Source organism: Arachis ipaensis, chromosome B5, assembly GCF_059453495.1.
Source record: "Arachis ipaensis isolate K30076 ecotype BB chromosome B5, ASM5945349v1, whole genome shotgun sequence".
NCBI classification, from domain to species: domain Eukaryota; kingdom Viridiplantae; phylum Streptophyta; class Magnoliopsida; order Fabales; family Fabaceae; genus Arachis; species Arachis ipaensis.
The window spans coordinates 30,929,176-30,944,194 of record NC_142440.1 but is presented as its reverse complement, the minus strand read 5'-3'; the positions used below and the strand labels follow the sequence as shown (position 1 = coordinate 30,944,194).

The 15,019-nt window shown below is 35.1% G+C and overlaps 2 protein-coding genes across 2 annotated transcripts; one reads left to right on the top strand and one right to left on the bottom strand.

Annotated features, from left to right (window-relative positions):
• Window positions 1–4,784: 4,784 nt before the first annotated feature.
• Window positions 4,785–7,480, top strand: LOC107640475 (uncharacterized). Its single transcript, XM_088486929.1, has 3 exons — window positions 4,785–4,941; window positions 5,382–5,749; window positions 7,295–7,480. The coding sequence occupies exons 1-3, from the start codon at window positions 4,785–4,787 to the stop codon at window positions 7,478–7,480; spliced, it is 711 nt and encodes a 236-aa protein (XP_088343055.1).
• Window positions 7,481–12,699: 5,219 nt separating this feature from the next.
• Window positions 12,700–14,676, bottom strand: LOC148563751 (uncharacterized). Its single transcript, XM_088486567.1, has 3 exons — window positions 14,611–14,676; window positions 14,339–14,505; window positions 12,700–12,811 (listed from the first exon to the last, which is right to left on the bottom strand). Exons 1-3 carry the CDS (start codon window positions 14,674–14,676, stop codon window positions 12,700–12,702), a joined length of 345 nt encoding a protein of 114 aa, XP_088342693.1.
• Window positions 14,677–15,019: the final 343 nt, after the last annotated feature.

Below are 15,019 nucleotides of genomic sequence, written 5' to 3'. Positions count from 1 at the left end.
TTTTCTGGGATTATAGAGAGGATTTGCTAAACAATTTTCAAACGAAAAAAGGTCTGGAATTAATGCTTAGTGTTACTATTTGTTTGACAAAAACATGTCATTTACCCACAACAAATGGTTGCCATCTGATAGCAATGCCGCAAATGGTGGAACGTTGAAGGAGTAGGAAAGAGGGAGTCATGGTTCAACGAAGGTTTAGATATTGTTAAAACTTGCCTTCCAACCAATGTCTTTCTCTACAATTCGCCTTTTTTGTAAAAATACTTTGCCAATTTTGAGAAGGTAAAGTTCTTATTCCTATTGTGAGGACAGAATTAAATCTGCAGTATGCGCTTTTAAGTATTTAAGAAACAAGAAAGTTAGGTTAAGTTGCCATTTTTCAGAACTGTTTACCCAAAAAAGTCATGTTTTAAGCCCTGACATTTTTGAAGCCCGCCTTCTTTGTTAGACCTAGTTATCTCATCCTAGCTAATCCATACCATTCACCTTTTGGAAGTTTGCTGCCCTCATTAAAACTAGGTTAGTATACAATGAATTTCGTTTGGCAAACTGTTTGGAAGTTTAAAACAACACAAAGTATAGATTGGTATGGCTTCACTAACTGCTCGTAGTAATATCTATGTTCCTCCATTAACTGACGAGCGCTTTTTTCATCCTCGTGTCTTTTTGAGAACCTTATCTTGGATTGAGACGAAGGTGGCTTTTTTAAAGCGGTTGACAACAACAAGCAAGCCCAACCATTTATTCTGTGCACCTATGTGAGAAATATTCAGTTGGGCTACTAGAGAAGTTTTAATCTACCCTGCAGTGTTATTACTGAAAAACTGAAGCTCTCATAAGAATCTAATAATTCTAGAAAAGAGGCACAACTATCTTTTGAGACTTTATCGAACAAAATAAAAACCATTAGTAACTGGCAAGTAATTTATGATTGGACATCTTCTGTTTGTCTGAATTTTTTAAATGAGACTGTTTTGCTCTGTTTTGTGTAGCAAGAAGAAAAGTCCGTCTGCACAAAAGACGATCGCCTTGACAGATGCCTCTATTTGGTCTAAAAAATCATAGAGTTGACCTTTCATAACAATAAAATAAGAAACAGCTATCATCAATTGGGGAATCCAATGAATGAATGTCGATTTAAAGCTCAACTACCTCATAATATACCATAGAAAATTTCATTCCACTCTGTCGTAGGCTTTACTCACATCAAGTTTCAGCGTCATTTCGTATTCCAAGCCTGCTTTTGTGGCTAAGGTAGTGCATACATTCGTGTGCTATAAGAATGCTATCAGAAACACGCTTATCTTTTGGGAATGCAGTCTGAGCAGGGGTTATCATCTTGACCATACACCCTTGGAGTTTGTGGACTAGCACCTTTGAAATGATTTTATAGACAATAGAGGACAAATTGAAAGGCCTTACTTAAGTCATATTGCTCGCATCTGGTACCTTTGGCACTAGGCAGATATTGGTGTGGTTAAAGTTATTTAAAATTCCACCTCTAATAAAAAACTTCTTACAGTCTGGAACACGTCTTCTCCCACTATATCCCGGTAGAATTTGAAAAGTTCAACCATTATACCGTCCTCTCCCCGTGTACTCTGACGGTGGATACTAAAAGTCCACTTTATCCATAGAAACAGATCTTCTAAGCCTACGGTTCATGTTAGCTGTAACCTTAGGCTCAAAGTCTGTGACAAAAGGCTCATGATCCACCTAATTGGAAGACGACTCTTAAAGTAGCCCACAGTCACCCTAACAATATTAGCATTAGTTGTTGCTTTATCTCTCTGCATATGCCATATCTTATTTCTTCTGGTTCTAGATTTAAATTTTTAATGGAAGAAGTTAGTATTTTGGTCTCCTTCTTTCAGCCGTTTGGTTCTAGATTTGTCTTTCCAGTAAAGTTTTTCGTACAAAAATACTTTTTCAAGTTGCTGTTCAAGCTCAAGTAATCCAGTGCCTCCTATATATGATGCCAGACGCCTATTTTTATTCTAGGAGAGCAGTAACTTCTACAATCTCTTTTTTAGAATTAGTAGAGCTATTCTTTTGTTAGAGAACCAATCGGTGTCTAACCAGTTTAATATTCTGAAATAATCTAAACATCACTGAACCTTCTATATCTGAGTTTTGGGCCTTGCAGATGAAGTTACTAATTTGTTCTTCATCACACCAGTAGGATTGAAACTTTAATCTCCTCTTTGATATTTTTGATTGGTAGTTAGTGTCCAAAAGGAGGGGGTGTGATCAGAACCTGATAGTCCAAAGACCGTAGGTTGAGAGTATAATTGGAACCAAGGTTCATCAATAAGCACTTTGTTAAGTCTTTTCTGAATTAGTTCACCTTTCCTACGCTTGCTATTCCAAGTAATGGTCTACCTACCATTCCCAAATCAATCAATGTGTTATCTCCAATAAAGTAATTAAAGGTAACAATAGAAAAATGAGAACTAGAATTACCACCAAATTTCTTACCTTGATCAACAATAAAACTGAAATCACCAACAATAACTGATTTACTTTGGAGTTGGGAGAGCACCAAAGAGATTTCTTGGAACCAGGATAGCTGAATACTATCATTGCAGTTTAAATGAATACCTACAAAGTTCCATTCAATGTTGAAAGGAACATCTTTTTTCAAGGCAGCAATATAGAACTCAGAATAACTGATAATCTGAACAACAAAACCATCCTTGCATGCCAACGCAAGTCCACCCGCATTACTTAAAGGATCAACAATTTGCCAATTAGAGTAGCCACAAGCCTTGAATTTCATTTCCATGTGTTGAGATTGGTTTTTTGTTTCGTAAAGAAAAACCAACTCGAAAGAGTGAGATTCAACAATCCCTTTAACGTTGTGAAGGGGTCTCTTTAAAATCTGTCAATTCCATGATAACACTCTAATGCATAGTTGTAAAAATCGGACTGGACCGGCCGGTTCGACTGGAAAACCAGTGAACCGAACCTTATACCGGTCCGGTCCGGTATTTGAACCGTGTAAGAAATTGAACCGGTACAAACCGGTCAAACTTAGTTTGAACCGATGCGAACCGGTCAAACTCGGTGAGGCGGTCCGACCGAACCGTTTAGGAGAAAATATTTCCAAAATGCTTGAGGTAAGGTTCAAACCCCTACCCTCAAGGAAACCAAAAGGCTCGCCAACCACCAGACCACTATGTTTTCTATTTAAATTAATGCAAATTATAATAGATATAAATATCTTCCATCAAAAAGTTTACTTTTATTTAATTTATTTTAATTTTAATTATAAACTCACTCATTCTTAAATTAATTATATTTTTATTTAACAATAATTATAAACTCACTTATTTTTTTATAATTATTTAATATCTATTAATATTATTTTTTAATAAATACTTGTAGTATATAATAGTATAAAAGATATAAACTAATTAATAAATTATTAAAATTTAAAAATAATAGTTATTTTAATATAAAAACAAAATAAAAATATTTATGATAGAGTAAAAATAATAAAATATTTATTGTTCATATTCCATATTGTTTTAAAATAATTTGATATTTTAAAATGTTAGTAAAAATATGTATTTTAAATTTTAATTTTAAACTTTTGACTATTTTTTATTTTTTATTTACATAAGACCGGGTCAACCGGTTCAACCAGTAACCCAACGGTTGAACCAGTGACCCAGTGACCCAGTGACCTAACCGGTTCGATCACCGGTTCGGTTCTGACAACTATGCTTTAATGGGTCTTTGGGTGCCATTTACCGGCTAGCATCCTCCACCCTCTTTTCAGCAATTAGCTCTTGTTCAACTTGCATCTTGTACACAAGCTCATTTTCTTTATTAGAGACTCTTCGCTTTGTCCCACCTAATTGGTTAAGCGAATTATGACTCTATCTTGCCATCTGTTTTAGATGTAGTTTTTTGCTGCTAACTTTTTGCTGTCATTTGATTATCTTCTTGGATTTTATTCATAAAGCCTATGATATCTTCTAACATAATAGGAGAACAAGATTTTTTCATTGACTACCAAGCTAACTTTGAAATTCGGCTGGGGGACTCTACACTCCTTGTTGGGGCTTCGTTCCTTTCATCCTTCAAATTCAGCTTAGAGAAGCTTTCAAACAACTAAGAAGAGGCAGGTTTTTTCCTTGGTTGTGAAGGCTTAGATTATTGGTTGCTAAAATTGCTGGCATTATCACTACCGTCATTGTCAATTCTTTTCCCTATCTAATCAGTCTTGACCCAGTCGCCAATGCTTTCCACTTTAATATCACCTGAAGCAGAGTTTGACATGAAGATTTGATAATTCTTTGAATGATGTCCAAGGTGAGCACAATAGGTGCAGAAGATCTTAATACGCTCATATCCCAATCAAATTTCCAGCACCTTACCTCCTAGAGCAGCCATCCGAATCGAGTCTTTCACATTTTTCTCACTATTAATCAAAACTCTAGATTTAAGGATTCTGGATTCTTTTTCTCTGATGGAGAAAAAGATATTATCAATAATCTCACCAATTTTCTCACTCAATTTACAACCAACTTCAGCAGTCTTGAATTTTTCTGGAATCCCCCAGAAATGGGAAAAAACTAATTCCCTCGTAGTCTTGAGAGTTAGCATATGTCCACTTTTGAACATGTAAAACATAATCCTTATAGAGCCATGGAGATCCATTTTCAATTCTAAGGACATCTAACTCGTTCTCAAAGAAGAGTTGGAATTAGTTTGATCCTAACTTCATTGATCTAAATCCATCTAGCCTCCCCCAGATAGCCTTCAATGCATTGTCAATGGTTCCTATTGGAAACACCTTATCAACAAACACACGACCTAATAGACTTTTAATACATGCCTCCAGTCGCTTAGGTAGCATTTGTTTTGAGGTACTGAGACCAAGACTGGGAGACTGGGACTTAGTATTATATTTGGTAGCTAGAGATTGGACAGGTAAGTTGCATATTCACATCTGTATCTTCTTCTCCTCTTTGATGCTCTCTCTTGTCTTCTCTTCTCTTGTGTGTTTGAAGTTTTCTTCTCGTTTATGGGTTTAGGCATTTTCGTGATTTATGGGTGGTCTTCTCTTCTCGTGCCTTGTACTTGTTTTTGTATTGTTTTGTATGGTTTCTATGTTTACATTATTTGTTCTATGTTTTTATGATTGTTCCTAAGCTTGATTTACATTCTGAATAACATGTTTAGGGCTCAATGAATTAGCATGTGGTTGTTTTCATTTCTTTCTAAGTTTTTCTTAAGAGAGATGCATATTTTAATAATTATTAAAATGAGGTATAAAAATTATTGATGACGTGGAGTGTTTTTCCAACATGGAAACATTCTAATTTATAACAATCTCAAATAATAGTTTTTAATTTCATTATATTTTCAAGATGAGAAATGCGGGAAGCTTGTTCCTAATAATGCAACATCCAAGAGTGAAAATTTTACAATGTGGAATTGCTTTGACATGGGATATGAAAGTCTAGCATGCAGTGTGAAGGAAAGTACGAAGCTGTATTTTCACAGCTTAAGAGCTGCACATATTGAGAAAGCAAAGACGAAGCAAATAAAATTTGCACTAACCGATACAAAGTCACAGGGCATGGCACAGTCATTAGCAGAGAAGCATGCTGAAAAAGAAGGCGCAAAGGCAGCGAAGTTGGCTTTGCAGAAGGCTCAGTGCGTAATAGGTCCCATGATATCTGTTGGATGGGACTTCTATGAGGTAGTGTATTATGGTGGGAGTGATGCAGAGGGCGTGATGAGTCCATATTTTCCGATATATTTTAGTTTGATTTGGATGGATTTCATCACATAAACTCACACTTAGGCACTAAAATAGCATACTTTTGTGATTTCTCCCTAATTTGGACATAAATGTGAAAACATACATTTTTGTGCCTGAATTTGTTATTTTAATTCCACTTTCATGCCATTCGATGCCGTGATATGTTTTGTGAGTGATTTCAGGTCATTTAGGCAAGTTTGGCTAGGCAAAAGTGGAAGAAAGCATGTACAAGGGAGAACACATGAAGAAAATAAGGAAAAGCACACATAAACAAGTGTGCGTGCGCATAGGTGAACAAGCAGTAAAGTGTGCGTACGCACAGGTCCCTGCACGTGGTTTCATTAATGAAACACGTGATCCGCGATTTTGGGGGCCTTTGGCCCAGTTTTTGACGGCTCAATGCTGAATGAGAAGTGCTATATCAAGGGGGATTGAAGACATATGCAAGCATTAGGTTTTATTAGGTTTAGTTTTAGTTTTCATTAGTATTAGGAAGCTTCCATAGGAGTAGGAGTAGGAGTAGTATAGAATTTCTCTCTTAGGGTTTCATTTCCATCTCCATTGTAGCATTTTATAGAAAGCTTTGATTTTGGATTTTGTTAATCTTTATTGTAAGTACCCTTAATCTTCTCTTTAATTCCACCACTTTTGCTTTTATTTTCTTATGGTTCAAGATACTTTGTTTATATATGCAATTTTGGTTTTTTGGAATTTTGATAGATGAATTTAATGTTTTATGCTTCCTTTATGTTTGATTGAATGTTAATTGTTGATATTGTGAATATTTTGGTTATAGCTCTTACTTGTCCTTGCAATTTTCCATGTTTTGGTTTTATGCCCTCAAGGTGTTTGTGAAAATGCTAATTATGAGTTTTGAGTAGATTTTCACACCTTGGCTTGGGATTTGAGTTCCTAGGATACTAGAGTCATAATGTCCAACATTTAGTGGTAATTCTTGGGTAGTTAGTTGACTCTTGTTTCCATTGACGCTAGCTTTTTATCAACTAGTTTGGTAAGTTAGTTAGGACTTATGGATTAAGGTCAATTATGCTTGCTTGACTTATTCCTCGATGTTAGGGGTTAACTAAGCGAGATTGACTCATCATAGTTGCCATAGTTGTGGTTATGGCGATGATAGGATTCCTTGGATCCTCATTCCCAAGTCAAGGCTCTTTTATGCATATCTTAGCATTTTCACTAGTTTTGATCTTGTTTCCTTCTTAATTGCATTGATTTCAATTTTGATCATTTCTTAGTTCTTTTATTGCTTAGTTCTTTTAATCTTTTTATTCTTTGATTCCAAAAATCCCTTTTGTCCTCACAACCAAGAGCGTAACACTTTCAATTGCATCCCAAGGGAAGACGACCCGAGGTTGAATTACTCTCAATCTTGGTTAATCATTGATTTGAAAATTAAACTTTGATTGAGAGGATTATTTGTTGGTTTGGACTATGCTATCAACGTAGAAATTGTTTTGCTAAATCTCCGAACCATCGTGATTCTCTCTCTATCAGGGTGCAATTAGGGAAGGTGGCTCTTTGTTTGGTTCATATGTTGGTGGCTTCTTTGGGGAACAAAGGCTTGGCAGACTTGGTTTTCTAATGGGAAGCCAAATGGGGAGTTGGTTTGGTGGTAGAATTGGCCTAATACTCTATGATACTGTTAATGCAACCCATTTCTTGATTAATCTTAGGAACTAAAACTTTCATATTTTAAGCAATTAGTGTCAAAAACAAATTTTATTTCACTACTTTATGTAATTTCTCTTTTAAATTCTTGTCGAGGTTAGGATAGAAGATATAAGGGGAAAACTAAGTATGATAAGAATTTGTTAGCAATAAGATTTTATTTCTCAAGTCCTACTCCACTGATGATTATGTATTTAGCAATGTTGGTGTAATAAAAATTTATGAAGTGTTGGCGATAAGAATTTATGATGATGATGATGCGTTTTATTTCTCAAGTCCTGCTCCATTGATTTTATTTATTAGTAACAAGACTTAATTAGCGATGTAGTTCAAATTCTTTGGCAGAAGCCAATATATCATTCATTAAACCCATGACAACATTTTATATAAAAGTAAAATGTTCAACAATTCAATGTTCAACAAACCAGCCAATCTAATTTTATTCATATAATTGTTTTTACAATATGTTCATATGTCTAATACAATCCAATGCTCTTACTAAAATTTAAAAAACAACACTAGAACTTAATCGATAGTGTAATACCTTCACCACTAGAATGTCACGCTTCCAACTGTGCCACTCTGATAGTGAGAATATTATGACTACTTCTATATATAGCTAGTAGGAGCTTTTACATGAAATCCTTAGAAACTTTTCTTTTAAAGCCTGTATAATTTTTTTTGTACATTTTATTTCCTTCTAAAAACAAATCACATATATATACATTTACATCATTAATAGCATTCTTTATTTACAACCATAGTCTATACAAATAATATACAAACATATATCATGATTACAAATTCCTATCCCTCTTTATAAAAGCATAACCAATAATAAAGGTGAGTAAAAATAATAACTAGATACAAATTAATCCTCAAAATAAACTATTACACGTCCAATGCTCATTAAACTTTTCAAAGGCTTTCTCGTCTATTTTCTAAAAAATATAAGATTGTAGGGGGTAAGAACCTAACCCGAAGGTCCTCCGTAGGAAAAGGGAATGCCACAAATTTAATAAAAATAAATGCATCTGATCAACACACATCTCAGAAAAGTTTATCTTTATGAAAGCTTGCGTTCTTTATTTATTTGTTTTGAAATCATTTTCACTTAGTTGTATAACATTATATATCCAAAAGTCTCTTAGTTATATATGCTTTGGAAAAAATAAAAGTAAATCTTTAGGTCTTTTCTTTAGGAATCAAAGTTATGCCTAAGGACTTTTACCTAACAAACTACCATTATTTATTCTTATCCATCCAACACATAAACCAGAGTCTAAGGGCAATCTGAAATCAATCCGCTTCAACCTCCATCACCTCCGTACACCAACAAATACAATCAAATCAAACAATTCACATACACAAAAGCAAACACATGTAAAGCACATAACAAATAGCATATAGTTAGAGAAATCACATAAACACAACACAACAATAAAATACACACCCAAATAAATCAAACAAATGCATATGATGCATGCCTGTTCTACTGGTCGTGAGCTCATGTGTCGTTTATACTACGAGACCCGACACATCCGGTAGCTAACCCGGAGATCATCTCTCTGTCATACATCCCTAGGAGGAACATCCCAAGCTTATCATAAGCTAGTCTCAGAGGGAGAGTGCCCTGTCACCTTTTCACTGGAGGCCACACTATCTGGGATATAGTGTCCACTACACTTCACAATCAGAGAGAGATTGTAGTGCAACAATAGAAAATCCTTAACCTAACTCATTCACACCACAATCAAAAATTGAATCGAAGAGAATCTTCAACCTTTTATCCAATCTCCTGATGTAATAAGTGAGGGGATCCTCAACCCCACTTGTCTATCATAAAACAAGAGAGGGAATCCTCAACCACAACTTGTTTATCCGTGAGCGGGACAAAGCTACTATCCTCATTGTGGGCGGAACGAACCACCATCCCCATAATATCAATAATGCAAGCAGGACAAATCTACGTCCTTGCCAATCAATAATCATCATCAATCAAAACCATCATAATCAAATTCATCGTAATCCTCATCACCCAAAACCATCGTATTAATCATAAAAATATTTCATAATCATGTAAGCGGGATAAAACCTCTGTCTTGCCAACCAATAATCATCATCAAATTCATCATTAATCATAATCGCTAGCATAAATCTCAATCATAACTTTCATCATAAATCTCATAAATTCTTACTTTTGTCATAAGCCTCAAGTCAAGACTCATTCCTTATTAATGATCTCATAACAACATAATTTTTGTCATAACCATCAACTCAACTCTACCTTCCATTCTGCATACTTTAATATTCACCAGGTTAGACTTGGGCCGTTACATATGGCTTGTGGGATATGGGGTGTCTAACACAATACCCTATGCTCGAGGTTAATGCTGCAAATAAACTAACCCATACACATAATCATTTATAATCTACCTCAAGCTAACTCAAACACATCACCGATAATCCACCTCAATCTTTTTCTCATTCAATCTCATTATATTTTTCTTTAATTAGTCACTTTAAGGAGCTAACAAACCAAACTTTCAAGATTCTCAAGTTCAAGTTAGATTATAGCTGAAGTTCATTTGCTCTTATCTCACAATTCTTTTACAACTTAATTACATCTTCCTTAATTATCTCTCTCCTTCAACTCTTATATTAGCTTCATTCAAATCTCATTTCACACTTCCTATTCCCAACCCTTGAGTTGATAATTAATTAGCTTTTAAAACTTTAATTATTCATTTATACTCTTCATTGTTAATTCAATTCAAACAAGTTAATTCCCCAACCAACTTCACAAATTAACACAATTAAAAAACTCATTTTGTTTAACCAAATTTCCAAACTAACTTTAACCCCCCTTTTAAGTTTAAAACTTTTTTCAAAAATAAAAAATAAAAAATTATTTTATTTTCCAATTATAATCTTAATTAAAACGTAATTATTTATTCTCAAACAATTACTTTAAAATCGTGAAAACACCCAAAAACATAATTTTCTAATTAGAATTAATCGAATTAAATTCCATGACAAGAGCCGTTAGCAAGTAACAATAATAATAGTTGAAGGAAATCAATAGTGGCGAGGCATTATGACACTTAAAAAAAGATACATACATAATACTAGAGGAATAACAATATAACTAAGAAGCAGTGAAGGAAAGATAAACAAAATCAATAGCTGTTATCCACAATCAAACCACGTTAATGCAAGAAGCGTCGATATACAAGAACAAAACACACGCACACACACTCACACATATACATAAGTTCGGAATAAGATACATAATAATTACTAGTCTACCCGCGAACAACAGGTCGGCTAGAATATTACAAAACCAGAAAGTATACAAAAATAGACATACTGTCTCTCTAAATATAAATCTCTAAGAGGAATATATAGAATATACAATAAAATATCAAAGGCAGAGAGAATTCAAAAATCAAAATAAATCTCAAAAGGTATTCTTCGCTTCACTAACAGAATTCTGTACACTCACGAGGTGCATCACGCCCTGCATCTAAAAAATAGAAAATCCATGACGGGTGAGAACTCGAAGGTTCTTGGTAGAGTAATAGTTCCAAATAAAGACTATAAAAAGAAACATGAACTCACTAGGCAATTCTAATGTCCAACTTTACAGAAATTCAAGCCTAGGGTCTTAACTAATCCCAACATAGTTAATTTGCTAAAATCTCAACTCTGTAACTACCTCTAGTCTCAATAATTTCTAATACATCATCATCTCTTCTCCTAAATATTACAATTGCTCAGTTCAGTATTCAGATCGATAGGATCAATCAAAAATAATAATAAAAACAAAACAAATACAATTAGAGAGCATGTATGGCAAGTATTACAATTAGCAATTAGCAATTAGCAATTAGCAAACCAAAACAAATATGCACAAACTACAAAAAAACACAGTAATTTGCGAGGTTTCTTTTTAGATTTGCGTCGGTTTTTAACCCCCACAAATTGCATTATAGCAGTTTAGTAAACCAACACAGTTAGGTGTCCTGCAATACATTATAGGTTTTTTTTAAATCGACGCTATTTTAAAAAATAAATTGCGGTAATTTTTCTTTTGTTGGTGTAGTAAACCACCGCAATTTAAAATGTACTGCACATATAAAATTGCAAAAATATTTATATTATGCATATATATAGTTTTTTATTTTATAAAATATTAATTAGAAGACAAAATTTAATATAAGTACAATTTTTTAAAATATGAATCTAATTCATAACCATTAAAATAAATAATAATTTCTTCCTTTCTTCGAACCTGTGTTTTCAGTGGTCAAGCCGGTATGTTGATCATTCTAATGAAAAGGGAAGAACAGTGATTGGCAAACTAGACTAAGTGTCTTTGAAAAGCATGGGATTGTACTCCCCTCTCATGGAGCTCGTCCCTAAGGCTATAGAGCTCCATTAAGGAGGGTCCCCCTGAGGTCGGTTGACTTAGTGCGCACTGCGGCAGGAGGGGCTACGAAACGAAACCAATAAGCGTTCCTTTCATCCTCTTTCTCACGATTTTGTAAATCGATAAGCACTCCGGCTTGAAATCCAGCAAGAGTAGGCTTCAAAGCAACGAGCGGAGCTCCAGGACTTTTGGTAAGACCTATAGTTGGACATTAGGGTCAGATCCGAATACGTGCCTTCACCTCATCATAGCCCCGAAGCGAAGTAAGCCAGAGCTTCGAGGTCATAAGCCCATCCTCGATTCCCTCACTCACTAGCAACCAAAGCAAATGGGATTCTTTGGCCCAAACCTACAGATTTACGCTTTGACGCCCGAAAGCTAAAGCAACGTCGTTCTACTGGAGTGGAGGGCTTACTGGCATTTGGTTCTTTTTGATCCCCAGTTTCCATGGGGAAAAAAGGAGGAAGGGTTGTGGGCAGAAAAAAGCGGACGTGGTCATACCGGGGCGCAGCGTAACTAAGAGAGCCAGTGCAACGGCCGCTTTCTCCCCCACCTGGTTGCTCAAAGGCTAGGAAAAGGAAGAGGGTGGTTTTGTAGCGGAGGTAGACTCTGAGAGTGGATTATAATAAAATGCATAATATCTTAATCACCACTGTCTTTATATATCTAATCCTAAAAATTAAACAAGCTAAAATTGAATAAATTCACAACTACCACTAATAAGTTCACTACTTGAATAAGTTTTTGTTTAGTAAAAAAATGCAATATAATATCCTAAAAAATGTTTAACAATAAACAACTAATCAATCTTTAAAGCAACACTAAACAATATTTTCACGATTTTTATTGCTTCCACCTGATGATGTTCTTCCTGTTGTTGGTGTAATAGTTTCATTCTTAACATCATTAGCCTAAAATAAGTTAAAAACAAAAATGTCAACATAAAAATTGCCAACATCTATGGCACTATAATAACAATTTAAAGGAAAAAAAATTAAAAAAAAAAGACATTAACCTTTTCAAGTGTCAAAAACTTGAACAATAAATTGAAAAGAGTGGGGTGTGAGGTTAGAATATACGAGACTAACAATGTTAGAACAGTAGCTCAATATAACAATTAGGGATAAGTACTTTTTTCGTCCCCAAGGTCTGGGGTCGAAATCAAAATCGTCCCCGACCTTTTTTTCTTATTAAAATCATCCTCAACGTTACAAAACGTTATAAAATCGTCCTTTTTTACTTCAATTTTATTTTTTTTACCAAATTACCCTTCATTATTAAAAAAATATAAAATAAAATAAATATAAAATAAAAAAAAAGAAGAAAAGGGGGTGGGGACTGGGGAGAGAAAGAAAAGGGGAGGCCGCGAGAAAAAGGGGGAGGAGGGGGGGAGAGAAGGGGGACCGCCGCCCTTTTCTGCTGCTTTGACGTCCTGCCGCACCACACCGCACCGCCGCCCTGCTGTCTGCTGCACCGCACCGCACCGCACCACCGCACGACCATCTTCTTCTTCTTCTTCTTCTTCTTCTCCATACCGCCGTACCACCGCCCTGCCGTCCTGCCGCACCACACCGCACCGCATCACCGCTTCTTCTTCTTCTTTTTCTTCTTCTTCTGTGAACTGGATTTTTGATGAAATTTGTTGTTGCTGAAATTTGAATTTCTGGATTTTGATAAAATTTGTTGTTGTTGATGAAATCTGTTGATGATGATGATGATGACCATGAAGAGAGGGGCATGAGGAAGGGGGTGGGGGGTTACGGTGAGGGAGTGGGGTGAGGGGGTGAGGGGTGAGGGGTGGGGAGTTACGGTGAGGGGCTTGATGGTGGTGGTGGTGGTGGTGGTGGTGGTGGTGTTGATGGTGGTTGTGGTGGTATGGTGTTGTTGTTGTTGTTTGGTGTTCTTGGTGTTGGTGTTGGTTGGTATTGGTGGTGGTATTTGTGTTGGTGGTGGTGGTGGTGGTGGTGGTGTTGGTGTTGATGGTGGTTGTGGTGGTAATGTTGGTGGCAGTGGAGGTGGTGGGGTGAGGAAGGTGAAGAGGAGAATGATGATGATGAGGGTATTTTGGTCCAAAAATTTGAGAAAGGATGATTTTAAAGCATGTTTGAACGTTGAGGATGATTTTAATAAGAAAAAAAAGTCAGGGACGATTTTGATTTCGACCCCAGACCTTGGGGACGAAAAAAGTACTTATCCCTAACAATTATCATTTATCATAATTTTCAAAATGATTAATGTAACATAAACTCGACAAGAAAAGGCAATTTACCTGAGCTCCTTAGTCAAATATACTAGTAAGTTCAACAGGAATTCTTCCTTCTTTAGAAAGGAAATAAGTCTTCAGTGCAATCAATGTCCCATCAAATTTAGACTCCAAATGTTTAAAATCAGCTTGGGAGTAATTTGTAGAAGACATTGAAGTAGAAGAATTAGCTAACTGGCTAGGACGATTGGCATTTCTGAAAGTATTAGTATGTGTTGCTCCTATTCCTATGCATCGCACCCTACCAGAATGCTCTTCTCCAAACACTTTGCCAATAACATCATTTGTGGATGGTCCATATTTATCTTTCTCATTTTGGGTCATAACTAGTTCAATTTGTTTCTACAATTGAGATTTAAACAACGAAAATATAACAAAATAACATTAAGGTTTGTCGGAATCTGAAGTTACACTTTTTACTAAAATAGACTAATAAGTTCAACTTACCCCTATATCTCTTACTTTATCAGTCACAAACGATCCATCTTTCTTCTTATGAGTTTCTATGTACATTTCTCCACGGCTAATTTTTTGTCCCGTTTCTAAAAACTATGTAAAGAATATAAAATAAAGTTAAGAAGCATATGATAATTTAGTAAAAACAAAAACTTGAATTATGCTTCATATTATTTCATGTCTTTTTTTAGATGGATTTTGAGCCAACAATATGGGAAATTGTTTGCTGGTTGCTAACTCTTATGTTTCTCCTACACATCTCCTATCAAAAAAGAAAAATGAAGATTAGAAAAGTGATCACGTATTAATATTAAATTTAAAACCATTGTAAAAAGTAGAAACTGATATTGAACAAAAGATGCCTATTAATCTCTGTCTATACCAACTGAAACATTATCAA